The sequence below is a fragment of the Notothenia rossii genome (genome assembly GCF_949606895.1).
Source record: "Notothenia rossii genome assembly, chromosome: 7".
NCBI classification, from domain to species: Eukaryota; Metazoa; Chordata; class Actinopteri; order Perciformes; family Nototheniidae; genus Notothenia; species Notothenia rossii.
Window position 1 is genome coordinate 33,195,475 of NC_136905.1, and position 16,024 is coordinate 33,211,498.

At 39.1% G+C, this 16,024-nt stretch overlaps 1 protein-coding gene across 2 annotated transcripts in view; it reads left to right on the forward strand.

Moving 5' to 3' along the window:
* The first annotated feature begins 3,687 nt into the window (after positions 1 to 3,687).
* Positions 3,688 to 16,024, forward strand: part of ubr5 (ubiquitin protein ligase E3 component n-recognin 5) — a 39,693-nt gene continuing 27,356 nt past the window's right edge. For both annotated transcript variants that reach the window (XM_079692183.1, XM_079692184.1), the window contains exons 1-13: positions 3,688 to 3,942; positions 7,910 to 7,954; positions 8,071 to 8,152; positions 10,148 to 10,224; positions 11,680 to 11,799; positions 12,244 to 12,529; positions 12,675 to 12,834; positions 13,086 to 13,235; positions 14,017 to 14,228; positions 14,389 to 14,505; positions 14,650 to 14,760; positions 15,528 to 15,682; positions 15,879 to 15,996. In XM_079692183.1, coding sequence (XP_079548309.1) covers positions 3,881 to 3,942; positions 7,910 to 7,954; positions 8,071 to 8,152; positions 10,148 to 10,224; positions 11,680 to 11,799; positions 12,244 to 12,529; positions 12,675 to 12,834; positions 13,086 to 13,235; positions 14,017 to 14,228; positions 14,389 to 14,505; positions 14,650 to 14,760; positions 15,528 to 15,682; positions 15,879 to 15,996 — 1,695 coding nt within the window. In that variant the 5' untranslated portion in view covers positions 3,688 to 3,880. The remainder of the gene's footprint in view (positions 3,943 to 7,909; positions 7,955 to 8,070; positions 8,153 to 10,147; positions 10,225 to 11,679; positions 11,800 to 12,243; positions 12,530 to 12,674; positions 12,835 to 13,085; positions 13,236 to 14,016; positions 14,229 to 14,388; positions 14,506 to 14,649; positions 14,761 to 15,527; positions 15,683 to 15,878; positions 15,997 to 16,024) is intronic.

A 16,024-nucleotide genomic window follows, 5' to 3' on the forward strand; every position in this document is an offset into this window, starting at 1 on the left:
ACTTCATAGACATGTTTTTTATATAGTTTCATATATCTGAGACCTATGCCTACAAATAGCATGATGGGTCCACTTTAAATCCCTTTGACAATCCATTTCTCATGAAGAATCAACTGGCTTCAAATAAAAGAAGTTGAACTGACTTGAAATTTTCAGGAAATAAAACGTTTTTTTCTGTTTCAGATTGATTACTGTTTCAATGATTAAGCTTATCATCCTCTGGGTGAAAGAGGTCAGGAGGGGCTCGGGCTGCCCTGCTGGGGATTAGGTGAGTGTCAGCTGTCTCCACCCTCCTGCACAGCACAGAGCCAGAACAAAAGGCCGGCTCTAGACACACAATGGAGCAATACACACAGACAGAAACAAGCACTGTGTGTTGTTCCTCAAGAACATATTTAGGAATGTAGTACTAGTGAGTCTGAGTGCGAGGGAAATTACTATTTTCTCTCATTTTTGTCTCTTTAAATATTTAATTTTCCATCTTGACTGTAGGCAATTTACCCACTACTAAATTTGCAGGCTACCCCATTAATATTTATTGTGTGTAGTACAGAGAATTGTGAAAAAATTATATTTTTAAAGGAAAAGTGGGCCCTAAGCCTTTTTATGACTCCATCAAAAATAATCCCAATCTTTTTTTTCTATTAATTTTGAGACATTTCATTTTTTAATTTTTTTTATCTGACTTTTCTGCAACCAGAGGAGTCTCCCCCTGCTTGCCATTAGTGATCATTTAGGTTCATGGCACTTTGAATATCCCAACCTTATGTAAGTGGCAAACTGAGTGGCTGGAGTACTCCTTGAACTGCTTTAATTCACTTGTTAAAATGTCAAATGGCTTTGGCTTGATCAAAGACATGACCAAAAACTCAAAGTAAATTCCTTCATTTATTTAGGGGCTTGTCACTTGGGGGTTGCAGAACAGGATTAAAACACAAAATGTACCTATTATCACCCCATAAAAGTGCTAACATTTGCTCATTGACAGTTCTGAGTCATGTTTCTGGTAACCTAAAAACATGTCATTTTAATATAATTGATTTGTACAGCTTTAAACTTAGGTTATAATACTTTATATTGCATGTCCTTTATAGATAATGTGTTGTGGCAAACTAAATTATGAAATGTCATCTGCAATAATGATATTGTCCATCATGGTCCTTTTTATGATGATGGGGTTATCAAGCTGCCGATATTACAGTGAGCGCTCATGGCACAAAAGAGCACATGGCAACTCCTGTGTATATTCCTGGTCGTGGGCCAATCAGGTTGCTCTATAGTTTTAAGGTGTGATGCATGGCCCGTTACAATAGCCATACTCTATTGAGCAGATCTTTACATCCTCATGGTACTGGGTAATGGACAAACAGATTTTGTGGGAATCTATTGGCAGCATTATCCCAGACATTATGGCTTCCTAAACACAAGTCAGACTAGGCCAACAAGGACTGTTCTATGTTAGAAGAAAGCAGCCAGGAACAGCTCCTTTTAGGCCAGCACAATGTCTTTAAAGCTGTGCAGCATGTGTGACTGCAGCCTGAGGCCTGGTCTGACCTGGTCAGTGTTAACAGGCAGTTTCCCCTCATGTTGAGTCCTGCCCTGGACCTGCACAGATATGTCCCAGGCAGCAGTAACAGGAGTTATTTAAAAGTCTTTACTCTCCAGCCAGTGATCGAGTTACTTCACGGGTATATCTTATCCTCCTGGTAGTGTCCTGACTGACAGGAGCTGGTGCTTCTCAGCTGATCTAAGAATGGATAAGGTGTTCAATAAGTTATCAGTGGTAATAGTTTTACTTTGGGTCGTAAATGCTAACCAACAGTTCAACAATCGTTGTACTAGATTGTTAGAAGGTTCTGCAAACCTGCTCACTTTGCCCGAATGATTATGTGCTCCTGGCTAGGACTCTTTGTACCCATATTTAACAAGGACAGAGGTCATTTGATAACCCGATGCACCACCTAAAAATAGCTCATTTTTTTTTGTTTGACTTCACTCTTAAGAATAGTCAAAGGTTTTTTATGCAGGGCAGTGGAACTGGTTTCATTCACCTCTGTGTTGAACTCAAACTAGCCTACATCCGGGAAGAAATCTAAAAATGTGTTTCAGCTAGTTACATGACATGTGGCATATGTAAAGTTAGACCAAAGTTTCAAATGAAAATATAAATGGTTTTCTCCAAATAATGATATCTGCCTTATTGCCCATTAATTTAACTTAACATATGTTGATGCAACGATATGTGCTAAGAACACTTAAATGCAAAGATTGTATTGTGTAAGTAAGTAAATAAAGAAAATATGAATACATTATTTAATACAAACCTATTAATGTCATTAAGAAAAGTGACATTGTGTATTCTGGATGTGCACCTAATACTTAATTCAACTTCTATTCAGTTCAGGTCCTAAGGATGTGGACTGCAGACTAGACTGGTTAAAAGCAGTTCAAGTAGTGTATAGATCATTTTGAATAATAACACTTATTTGAGCTTTTTCTAAATTGGAAATTAAACAGATCAACTTGGCAGATGACATAATGATCAACCTGACCTGGAGCAGTCAAATTAGTCAAGTATAATTTCCTATTATCTTGACATTTATTATACTGACATCAAGTTTCATTTCTTGTTGAGGGAATTTATTCAACAACTCATTTCACGGGTGTTAAAGGTTTTATTCGAATTATACAGACATTACATAACTTTATATGTACATGTCATATACACATGACCACTCTGTGAGTATGAAAGAGACAAACTAGCACTCCACTCTCTGCTTAGCTTTCTGGATTCAAGTCTCATTGTGAAAGGTCAATCCTGCCATCTGCTGGTGTAAAAGGACAACAGCGTTTACTGGATTAGGCTGCAGATGACAAAAGCAACCAAAGATGACATAATCTTTCCTTTTACATTTAAATGTTTTGTCCACTATTATCTGTTTTCATTATCTTAACAAACCATGGTGATGCTATTTGTGAGCAAAAAAAACTGTTTTCGATACAATTCTAATATGAGAATAGCAGCTCTTATTTAATGGTCCCACATGAATGTCAATTGTGAGAATAATGGTAACAATATGCCAAGTATAACCATGTTGTTCCCTTAAGATTTGGTGACATAATAAGTCTTTGATGGTCACAAGGATGATTATTGTGTCATGACATGTTAACATCCCTCATGTTAACAAGTCATGACATCGACTCAGTAGGCTCTGTTTATTTCTTAACTGCACAAGTTAGGTCTGTATTGTAATCAGATATTTAATTGGACTGTTTTTTAAGCCAATTTACATGAAACTATGGGTTATTTTATTAAAGTAAGTATGTATTACACTGGTTTTTTAATGCATTAATAGCTAAATTATTTGTCTAGAAACCCAAAATGACTCATCTTAATGTCTTAGCTTTTTGGATTGTATTTTCCTTGCCTGTAAAGCAGTAATCTAGCAATACATAACCCTTTCTCTGACCTTTAGAGTACAGCAATGGACCTGAAAATGCTACAGAGGCTTAAAAAAATGCAACTAAACCCATATACTAGGCTGAACTGTGTAAGAACAAAGACTTTTGAGTGTGAAAGTGTAGTATTTATAATTACAGTCGTCTTGCCTTTCTTCTGGAGGCCAATCCCTTCCAATTTAACACATTTCCTGTTTGTGCTCGGGGTCCAACCAGCGCAGTGGTTGCATGTGCACTAATCAACACACAGAGAAGAAGCTTGCTAGAGTTAAGATGGCGGCATGTGGGTGAGGAGGCTGGGATCTAAACTCGAGGTTTTTCGCTATTAAACGATTCCTATGAATCCACATATATACAGTAATCGAACGAATAACAATTTCTACATCTTTCACACGCCTGTGCGTGATTTTGGATTGACCCCATGACATCTATTCACTTCGTGGTTCACCCGTTGCCCGGGACTGAGGATCAGCTCAATGACAGGTATTTTGTTGCAGGCCGTGGAAAAGAAGAATATAAAATCAATATTTACGTGCGGGGTATGGGATATAGTGTTCGAGGTTGTATTTACGAACGATGTTGACATTGTCATGCATGTTTAGTCGGGTTTAAATAATTGAAATGACCCCCCAGGGTTGGAACAAGGCCCGGCATCTTGAACAATCCTCGTTAGCCTGCTGCTACCCAAACAGTTGGTCCAGCGCTAGCTACATGCTAGTCCGTTAACTGGCTATCGTGGAGCAGCTAAAGCTAGCAGGCTGTTTCCTTGATTCTCTGGAAGGATTGGCCCACAGTCAAAGTTGAGATAGACAATGCGGGTTGGGGGATGGGGAAAAGAGAGGGAAATAAGGGTCGTAAAACACATAACTGTTGAAAATATTCGAGTTTTCTTCTATACATTATAAATACACTCTGTTGACATGTGTCAGTGTTTGTTTTGTGGGCGTCTGGTTGATTATCATGATCAATGAAGTAGCCAACGTCAGCTAACTGATAGCTAGCTGCTAATGCTAGAAAGCTAATTCGCTACCACGCTCTTGACAAAGCCAAATATTTGTGTTTCAGTGTCTTTAGGGCAGGGGTGTCTTTGCAAGGTTAAAGGGGAACAAATACTTGCTGTCTTCCTCCGCAACAATGATTGTATTTTCCTGTTTTTAACATTGCGCACCAAGATTATTATCTTAAATATGCAGTGAAGAAGAGTTAGCAACATTACATCCAAATATACAGGTATTTACTGTTATAAGGGCCGGGGACATGGACATACTTTTGAAGTGTGTATTATCAGTATTGTTGTGTTCAGTGTTAACATGTTCACACAGTTTTCTCTTATTTTCATTGTTACCTACAGCATACTCGAACAGTTAATTCAATTGCACACAATATTTTTAGGAGTGACATGCAGCTGGCATCCATCACATTGCAGTTAATGGGGTTTCTTTTGGAAATGTAGAAACTGAAGTGATCATGAGACACTAGTATTTGGAAGAGAGGTCCAGGACATTGTGTGCGACCTGTATTTTGGCAGAACATGTGATTTATGATAAACCTATTTATATCATCCATTGAGATTGAACTGATTAATGAGCTGTTCTACTTAAAGAAAAAGTGTTTTAGAATGACCTTGAGATTAGGAACAAGTAAAGGCTCAGAGTATTTGAATGTTTTTGCAAGGTTGGTGTACTATTTAACCCTTGGGCACCAGCTTTGGTCTGACTGACATGGAAAGCTCTGTTATTCTGCTGGTTACTCTAGTTATTGTAAAGTCACTCGTATCTCGATGGTATGGACTGTTGGTTCCCTTAAAGAGGTCATGGCTGTTTCATCCCCAGGCATGCATGCCATTGCATGCTACAGTCACCATGTGCTGCTGGGAGGCCCCCTCCGCTTTCTTCCCCATGAAGGAACTTGCAGTTGTCAAAGCAGATAAGTGCCTCTATCTGAAGTAAAAATACTTGGTCCAACTTGGCTCATTTGAAGTGCTCGCTGGGCATGAACATTTCCACATCCAAATGCCAGTGGTTTGCTTGACCTCAGGTCTCCTTACATACATTAGTCTAGCCCAGTGGAATGGCAAATAGCTTTCCGCTGTGCTTATATATTGTGAGGAGATGTCTTCCATCACCATTCATTTGTAGCACCATTTAAAGAAAGTTTGCACTTTTTATCAAGCAGTGGAACAATTGAAATTAACAAACAGGCAGTACATTTACATTCAAATTCTGCTTTTTCTTGGGCCACATCTTTTTATAGCTTGTCTCTTGTTCTTATGAGCTAGATTTAACATGGTACATGTAGGTAAACTACTGGTATTAATATCTAGGTTAAATGTGGTTTAAATAGTATACATGATCAGTAACTGCACTGCTATTAATGTTTACATTTGTGAATGTCCTTCTACTTTCCTTCAATCCATAATGGACAATTGGCATTTGTTAACATCCTTTTGAGTTAGGTCATTCATCATGGCAGGTTCCCTAGTACTTCTTTTACTGTGTTATGGCCATGTATGGAGGAACAGTTTACAGAACTATATTTTTCAAGATGATATCATTGGCCAAAGAGCTTGTAAAGGTTGATATTTGCTGTATTATTTTGGACAAGACACAAGACAAGTATCGCAATATAATACTTTTCAGACTAATATGTAGTTAAGCATGTTCGTATGATTGTAATCCCACAAAACTGTCAGATTGTCTGTGTATTGGATTTGAATGTGGAAGAAAATGGAAATCAGGGGTGGAAACAATGACCAAGTTAATTGGACAATGAAATCCAACTGCCAATTTACAGGCAAACAAATTAGAAAACTGTTTTAAAAGTGAAAGAGCAGTTAAAAGTTCCCTGAAACCTTGAATGTATTGTCTGTAATTGTATCATAGCTAATTCAGAAAGTGTTATGATGATCTGGAAAGCTTGACACTTGATCTGCTTGTAGTAAGGAGGCAGTTGTTTTTTAGTCTCAAGTTAGTTATTTTCTGGATTTATATATTGCTTAACTTACTAAGGTGATATATTGCACCTTTTTTAAAATGTAATTTTAGGAAATCTGTCACTCATCGCCTTATACATACATTCCGTGTTAAATTGTTATGCTATCACAACAGGGAAATCTGCATTTGCATTTAACTCCCTGTAATAGCCAACATCATAACAATTATTTGTGTGTAACTTTAGCCACTGTTGCATAGAAACTAGGGCTGTTCAATTAATCGTATTTGAATCGCAATTACGATTTTGGCTTGTAACGATTATGAAAACAACATAATCGAAATAAAACGATTGTTTATTTAAACTTTTTTTTAAATTGGTTTTTCAGTTGAATTCTACTTAAAGTTCAGGGTAATCAACTGTTAAAAACATTCTGTTCAACATTTTTTTTTCAATAAATGGATGTTTTCAAAGTAAATGGATAATCGTTTTTAATAATCGTGATATCAATTATTGACCCAAATAATCGATATTAGGATTTTAACCCTAACCCTAATACAAACTAGTCTTCTGAAAATCGATGCAGTATCAAACATACTCAAAAAATGTTTTTGTTATAATTAGGACTGTCAAACGATTACAATTTTTAATCAGATTAATCACAGCTTAAAAATTAATTAATCCTGATTAATCACCATTCAAACTATGTCCAAAATATGCCATTTCTTTATGTATATTGTTGTGGGAATGGAAAGATAAATGAAAGAAGGCGGATATATCCATTTAACATACAGTATGTATGTTTATTATAACATTGTTCTGTTTGTCAAAATGAAAGACAGCCCACACACCTATCAATCATCAAACCGTGGGGTCTTATTTCATTACGTGTTGATTTCTATCAACACGTAATGTTGTATCGATGTAGGCCTATATAGAGATGCACTACCGCAAAAGTATTCTCCGTCAGGGCTTCCTGCAACAACACCACGCCGTTATCTTGATTCTGATGGCCAGAAGACATTATCAAAGATATTCTATTGAGAAGACAATCACTACGTGACAAAAGTTTTCACAACCGTTCCTAGTCTTCGGTATTTCCAGACAAGTGACTACTGAAATCAATCTTACTAACTGCTGTCTGTGCAATTTACTCAGCGCGAGTTGGCGGACTTTATTTTGCTTACTTTAATATAATTTTTCAAGGTGGGGCTAAGCCATTTCTTGGTATGGCTGTAGCCTAGCCCAGCGCTGCCACTGGTGGGATGTATGGGGTGGACCATTCTGCGCATGCGTTAAATGCGTTAAATATTTTTAACGCAGTTAATTAAAAAAAATAATTACCGCCGTTAACGCGATAATTTTGACAGCATTAGTTATAATCCTTATTTATATAATTGGTGGTTCATGTTTTGAAGCATCTTCCAGCACTTCATTTTGAAATTGGATACATTAATCTGCATTGCATCTTAAACGGTTCTCGATTGTTTTATTAATATAGTCTTTATCTTTTTGTCAGGCTCCGGGAAGTCTCAGAGAAGCTCAACAAATACAGCTTTAACAGGTAAGTGTGTGTCAACATTGTAACTGCAGGCTGCTTTGTTTAATGTAATGATCTATTGCCTTATCCTGAATATTGTCTCATTTGTCTTTTTGTTTGTTTTCCCTTTTCCAATGCAGCCATCCACACCTTAGTCAGCTGGAGCAGGCGACCCTAAAACAGTGTGTTGTCGGTCCAAACCATGCCGGATTTCTGCTTGAGGTAGTGCTATGAGACATTACATCATTAGCATGAATGAAACACTTAGGGATCCAGAATATATGTTGATTATTTACTGCCAACCAAAACAGTTAACATAAAGATTGCAATGCACACGTGGTCAATATTCTCACATCACCCCTGACTTTGCTATGTCATTCGCTTCTATTTTCATTTCTAGATTTGCACAAATTGTGGCACGGATTAAATAGATTGTATTAGGGCTGCTCGATTATGGCAAAAATCATAATCTCTATTATTTGGGTCAATAATTGTAATTGCGATTTATTAAATGCAATTATTCATTGACTTTAAAAACATCCATTTATTGTACTTTAAAACAAATACAAATAATAATTTGAACTTTTTAACTGTTGAATTATACGTTCAGGGTAATCAACTGAAAAACCAATATAAAATAAATTATACATTCATGTCTACATTTAAATAAATAATATCAAAATAATAAATGCCAATAAACAAGATCAACAAACATGTTGCAGTGCACTGTCACAACCTGAAAACTCCTTAACATATAGCCAACATTTTGGTAAAACATATTCAACATATTCCACTCAATCCACTGGGTCAATAATTGATATCACGATTATTAAAAACAATTATCTACTTTATTTACTTTGAAAACATCAATTTATTGGAGAAAAAACATTTGAACAGTATGGTTTTGACAGTTGATTACCCTGAACTTCAAGTATAATTCAACTGAAAAGTAGTAAAAATATTAATTAAAAAATAATCGTTTTATTTTGATTACGCTGTTTTCGTAACCGTTGCAAGCCATAATCGTAATCGCGATTTAAAATACGATTAATTGAGCAGCCCTAGATTGCATGTTAGCTTTTTTATTCAGAACACAAACTATATGTAGCCTGACATCGCCTGACCAAATCTCTTATGTTAATTAGTCTTCAGTTAGCTTCTCAGTTAAATGTTCCATTTCCACATGGTCTTCCTCGGCTGTCAACGATTGCAGACCAAAATGCCTCTGGACGCAATGGCCCCTTTTCACAGCAGCCATTTGACATGTCATTGCAGGCTAACAGTTGTTAACATTTTGCACTTAGGTAGACCATTGTGCTGCTATGGTGCATGCTAGCTCAATGGAATGGCTGTGACATGCTAATTAGAAAGAGATTATAATTATCCCTACAGTAAAATAGCAAAATGGCTGCTGCGAAAAAAGGGTCCATTGGATGGGTCTAAAACCACTTTTTAGCAACAAAACATGGGACATAGCTCTGAGCAATGGAAAACAGACGACAGCGTTCAGACATGAGCTGGTAAATTATTATTTTTGCATATGAATCTTAAGCCAAATCCTTTTGAAAATAGGTTCTTTCCCAACTAATTTAAGCGTTTGATTAGATTTCCTCAATCCAAAATATACTGTCCATAACGTTCAAAAATTACACCATAGCAGCTTTAACAGATGTTTCCACATCTGCTGCAGCCATCTTGTTTGTTCTGAAAATGTCTCATCTGTGTTTATAACACTCATCATCTCCAATAGAATGCTTTTGACTGGCCTTTAAAATCTCAAGTTGCTTTATCTATGTAAAGTTCAGGGGGCCAGACTCTTCTGCCAGAGCAAATAAAACACAAGCTCGCAGATACGTCTGGTTCCTTGGCAAACCCCAATTAGGGTAATCCAGTTTGAACAGGGCTGTAGAGGCAACATGTAGTAATTGGCCTTAGGGGGTTTGAGCTTTGACAGAAATGTCAAACTGCCAACTGGGGTATGCAGGTTGAAGTGTGTTACTTGTGAGTGTGGAGTCAAATGTTGTGCCTTCATTTTTTGCAATGACTTATATCTTCCAGCTCCACTGAAATAAATCTACAGATATAAACATTTATAATTTCCAGGTGTTGTGCTTCATGTCTTTTTTATTTCTGGCTAATTTGGTAAACAGAACTCATATTCAAGTGTTTTTATTAGTCAAATGTGTGACACTGAAAACCATGAACGCATCTCTTTAGGATGGCCGCGTGTGCAGAATCAGCTTTGCTGTCCAGCCTGATCGCCTGGAGCTCAGCAAACCGGAAGGCAACGATGGGTGAGTTTTCTCTTTATGATCGGATCTGCCCTCAAACCTTTTTTGCACCAAGATGGAAAACAGATTGCTTGTGGAGATATCTTGTACAATATGCACTGAACATGCTACATTTGCAGCAATTAGACATGTTTTTTTTTACTTTAAGAATAAAACTCAGTCTCTTTTCTACAAAGATTTAAATCTCTCTGCAGTATAAAATATATCTGATAAAGGTTCTCCAACAAGCATCTATTGCAACGGGGGAAGCTTTGGGGTTGTTATTTTTATGATTACAATGTCCATGAGTTCATTCTCACTACAGAGCTGCTTTTTAGAGAGTTAAAAGAAAGTTAAATGCATTCCAGGAACATTAAAATATCTGGCCTACTTCTGCCTTTTATTCTAATTTGTACACCCAATAACCAACAGTTAGACGGTTTCCAAATTGTTTAACTTTCTGTAACCCCTTTCCCTTAATGGCTGTGCAAGTGTGTTTCCAATTTAATAAAAACCCTTTTTTACTAGCTGCTCGGTTTTGTGTTGGCTATGAGTATATTTTTTGGGTGAATGTCTCCTTTGATAGTTGTGGATATCCTGCCAGCAGAAAAATATCCAACAGTGATTTCAGAGCTTTCAAGGCCCCTGTAGCTGCTAAATATTCATGTGAATGAGGCTGAAAAAGGCTTCCCTTCTCCAAATGTTTCTGCAGAACACATGTTTGTTCCCTTGTTCAGACTTGCAAAAGCACATGAGATGGCTTCACACACCTTTTCAGTCAGAACTGTTGTGTGCTGCTGATGGCCTATTTAAAATAGGGTGGCTGGTTGGCTTTGGCAGGATTGTCATCTCACTCAACAAGGTCTAATATCTTCTGTGATTTTGAGGCGTAACAAAAGTCAGGCAAGTTGCACTAGCCTGTTTGTCTGAATTTCATGTTTTGTCTGTATTGCATTTGAATAATTTAATCCCTATTTCTGCTTCAAATTGCGTCTTAATACAATATGGTCAAATGATCCTGTTCTTTTGTATAATATTTCTTGTCATTGTAACGTTGTCTATTTAATGTTCGTAAAATTGTTGTCATTTAGTTAAATTGATATAGAAAAACTGCATTCATACCTGAATATATTTAGAACACATCAGTTGAGTAAAATGAAGTACTTATTTTGTTTAAACTCCTAAGGCAGCTGTCGCAGCCCTAGAACCCCAAGAACTTTTATAAAAATGGAATGTCTTGACCGAGGAACGAGTTGCAGCCAATTCCGATTCCCAAGGGTGTTGCCATGCTCGTCTCCAAAATGCCCCCTCCTGTTATATAGTGCAATATCAAAGAAAATTCCTCCTGACCCAAGGGGTATTATTTAACAAACCTCTGGCAAATGTAGCTTCTGTTAACCTAGATATTAAAAGAAAGTATTTTTGTCCTGTGTTGGACTTTTCTAAGTTTGTAACTGATCTCCCATCTTTTGTTTCCAGTTCAAAGTTGAGCAGTGGTTCAGGGACAGGAAGGAGCTCCAGGCCAGGCAGGACTAGTGATCCGCCCTGGTTCCTGTCGGGCTCTGACACACTGGGCAGACTGGCAGGCAACACCCTTGGGTAAGTTCTGGCAGGGTTGGACAGAGACAAACTGAAGGCGCACAGCACTGACGCTGCAGCGCCGTAGGGGTGCATCTACTCTAAATTTGCTGTATGCAGTCTTCTTAGTGCTTTTGTTGACATCTGGAACATTGAGTTCCTGTTCTACATCGCATTTTGACATATGAGCGTTCAAACGGACTCATCCACCAGTATTATTTAGACTCCCTCTCAATCAAAGCCATTTCTCCTACAATGCCTGATTAAATTAGGAAATATTCCCCCAGTTAATTTCTTCCTTCCTGTAAATGCTTCTGATGCAAACCCTTCTCCGTCTGCGCTGCCCTGTCTCTGCTGTCACAAAGACTAAATCCCCTTAGTACCCAGATATGTTTTGAGTCTGCTCTGTTAGGCAGACTGGGTTTTGGCAGTCGTGTATGACCATGGCCTTGCATTGTGTAACAGGAGTCGCTGGAGCTCTGGCGTTAATGGAGGCAGCGGAGGAGGTGGAAGTGGAGGAGGAGCAGGGGGAGGCGGAGCTGGAGGTGGCAGCAGTGGAGGAGGAGGAGGAGGGAGCGGGGGTGGAAGCGGGGGCGGAGGCACGTCGGGCAGGTCGTCAACAGCAGCTCGCGATTCCCGTCGACAGACCCGTGTGATCCGTACAGGAAGGGATCGTGGCTCAGGGCTGCTGGGTAGCCAGCCTCAGCCGGTCATACCAGCATCTGTCATCCCTGAAGAACTCATTACTCAGGTAAAAAAAAACAAAATCTAGCTTTACACATTAAGTTCTGATACAAAATGTACAGTTAATGTGCTGTACTAATGTACAGCATATTAACTGGAGTCACAAGTGAGTTTCAGTATATAAGTTTTCGTCTTTGTTTTCCTTTCCCCAGGCCCAGGTAGTCCTTCAGGGGAAGTCCAGGAGTGTGATCATTCGCGAACTCCAGAGGACCAACCTTGACGTTAACCTCGCCGTCAACAACCTGCTGAGCCGGGACGATGAAGATGGAGATGATGGAGATGACACTGCCAGCGAGTCCTACCTCCCTGGAGGTTTGTCAAAAAACTAAAAACAGAATCTGAAAATAGAGACAGAAAGGACAAGGGCTTATAAAACATCGATGATATGCTGTTTGTTCAACAAGAGGTCATTTTCTATTAGCTATATTATCAATTAAGACTTGATTTCATGCTTATCAACAGTTAAACATAGTAGATATAGACCTGCCTCGAATGAGTTATTTATTAGCATTGTAATGGTCTTTAGACAGTAAATCATCCTCTTGTGCCTTTCTGTCACACAGAGGACCTGATGTCCCTGTTGGATGCAGACATCCACTCTGCTCATCCCAGTGTGATTATTGACGCTGACGCCATGTTCTCTGAGGACATCAGCTACTTTGGATACCCCTCTTTCAGACGCTCCTCGCTGTCTCGCCTGGGATCCTCCAGAGGTAACACATCATCTCACTTCTCACTTCAATCAAATCAGGGTGTTGGAGAGGCTTTGGTGGCAACACTGGTGATGGCTTCTTAATGTGGAGTTTGAGCTTTAATGGCCTATTAACGATGAGACGGCACAAAAGGAAAACAAATATTTTAGTTTTTTAGATTGATTCAAGGATAAAGCTTGCCATTGGCTTTAGATTGAATAAGACATTATCTAACACGCTAATTATATTTATTATTTTTTTAGAAAAAGGACAAATGTAGGGAAATGTTTTCCTTTTTACTGAATCGATAACAGCTTTTTATAAGTTTTGAAGAAAATCATGTAAAATGGTTTGTTAGTTTGCTGGGGACATTTCCACTTCAGTCTGTTGAGCTTGACTTGTGATATGGGTGTTTGATGCTAAAGGCTATAAATGTTTGGTGTTTTATGCATGGCTACATACTGTGAGCTCTCTGAGAAAGGCCCGCTAGGCCCCCCTGTCTTAACAGGGACTCTTCATGGCAGTCTATTCTGAAAAACCTGCCTAGCCCACTTTTAGCCAACATGCATGATTTATTTCTGTCTATCCACTTCCACCTCGCATTTTAACATATGAGCGTTCAAACTGACTCACCCACAACTTTAATTTAGACTCCCACTCAAACTGCAGTACTGCAATTTTAAATTGCCTTAAAGTTATTCTAAAAAAACTATCTTTCTCTCTATTTTAAAACTATGTTGACGGGTCTTTCCCAGAGAGTGGCTTACTTCTATCCCACTGGTGTGACCTTATTGCATACCAGTTCTCCTTCTCCCCTTAGAGCGCGACTCAGAGCTATTGCGTGAGCGCGAGTCCGTGCTGAGGTTACGTGAGCGCCGGTGGCTGGATGGGGCCTCCTTTGACACAGAGCGAGGCTCCACTAGCCGCGAGGGCGAGCCCAGCTTGGACAAGAAGAGCATCCCGGTCCAGAGCCCTGTCTCCTTGGGAGAGGAGCTCCAGTGGTGGCCTGACAAGGTAGGAGGAGCACAAACCCAGCTGTTGATTTAAAAAACATATACCTTCCTATTCCTATTCCAAGATGCCCTTGAGACCTCCACTCGTAGCAAATTCATTTACTTGGACAGTTAGGTTTTGCTTTGGCTGATATTTATTATATCTTTCATTTTCTTTCCAGGATGGGGTGAAGTTTGTGAGCATCGGCGCCATGTTCACAGAGATGGTGGCTGTCAGCTCCAAAGGAGAGCTGTATCAGTGGAAGTGGAGCGAACCTGAACCTTACAGGAGTGCACAGGTAGGGCAACTTTCATCAAAGGAATTACCAATGACTTTCCTATGTATATACTTTTCTAGCAAAAAAGAATGAATCTATTTGTTATTGTAGCATGCTTAATGCCTTTTGTGACCTACAATCACAACTTTTCATATTTTCCCGTAGAATCCTTCCGTTCATCACCCGCGTGTATCCTTCCTCAGCCTGGCCAATGAGAAGATCACCTTATTGTCTGCCAATAGCATCAGAGCAACTGTCGCTACAGAGACCAACAAGGTACATTACGATTGCCCCTCTTGACATAAAAACACCACATGCTGTGCTTAGTACATGATAACAGAATTAAGAAGCTTATTATATTATTATCAAGCTTTGTGGGGTTTTCCCATTCCTGTAGTACAGGGGTGGCCAACCAGTCAGAGGTTAAGAGCCACATTTTTTCTATGTTACAAGCCACATCAAACACACAGTCACTGATACCGCTTGTTTCAGTTTTTTTCAACACTAGTCAGGAGTCAGTGTCTCTCCCCCAAACTCACACATATAAAATTCGATATGAACTGAAGGGCCGCATGAAACTAGGCAAAGAGCCGCATGCGGCTCGAGAGCCGCGGGTTGGCCACCCCTGCTGTAGTGTTATTATAGAAAAGCCTTAATGTAACTCTTTGTTTACTTCTGTAACCATAATGACATCACTATGTAACACTTACGCTTTTATTGGCACTCCAACACATTGTACGTGATAGACTAAGTGGCGGAACATTTCTAATAATTGACCTCACAGCCGGCCAGCTAACCAATCAGAGCAGACTGGGCTCTGGTTTCAGACAGAGGGTGAAAAGAGGTGCTGCAGCACAGGCCGTATGAGAACAATAAAGAGCTTTTTGAAATGTTAAATCATGGAGACATGTCACAGGAGAGGAACAAATATGAACCTGAAAATGAGCATAATGGGGCCCCTTTAACCAAAGCGTCAATAGTCTTTCATACATATATTTTATGTTTTTCTTTTTTATGAACTGAAGTTTGTGCTTTTGGTACAGGTGGCGACCTGGGTAGACGACACACTGAGCACAGTGGCTTCTAAGCTTGAGCACAGTGCTCAGGCTTTCCCCGAGCTGCAGGGGGAACGCATTGTGTCACTGCACTGCTGTGCGCTCTACACGTGTGTACAGCTGGAGAATACCCTCTACTGGTGGTAAGAATATAAATAGTTTCTCATCAAACTAACTTAAAAGGGATTATAATTATATATGTCACCATGACATTGTTATCCTGCTATTGATGGGGAAAGATTCTGTGATTGTGTTTATTTGGTGCTATAACGTGACATCAGAGGAAATGTATGAATGTCTGTAAAGTTTTGACACTTTTCTGCTTGCATCTGTCTGCAGGGGTGTTGTGCCTTTTAGTCAACGGAAGAAAATGCTTGAAAAGGCCAGAGCCAAGAACAAAAAGCCCAAATCCAGTGCTGGCATCTCGTCAATTCCGAACATCACCGTGGGAACACAGGTGAGACAGAATGTTGAATTGTCATTGT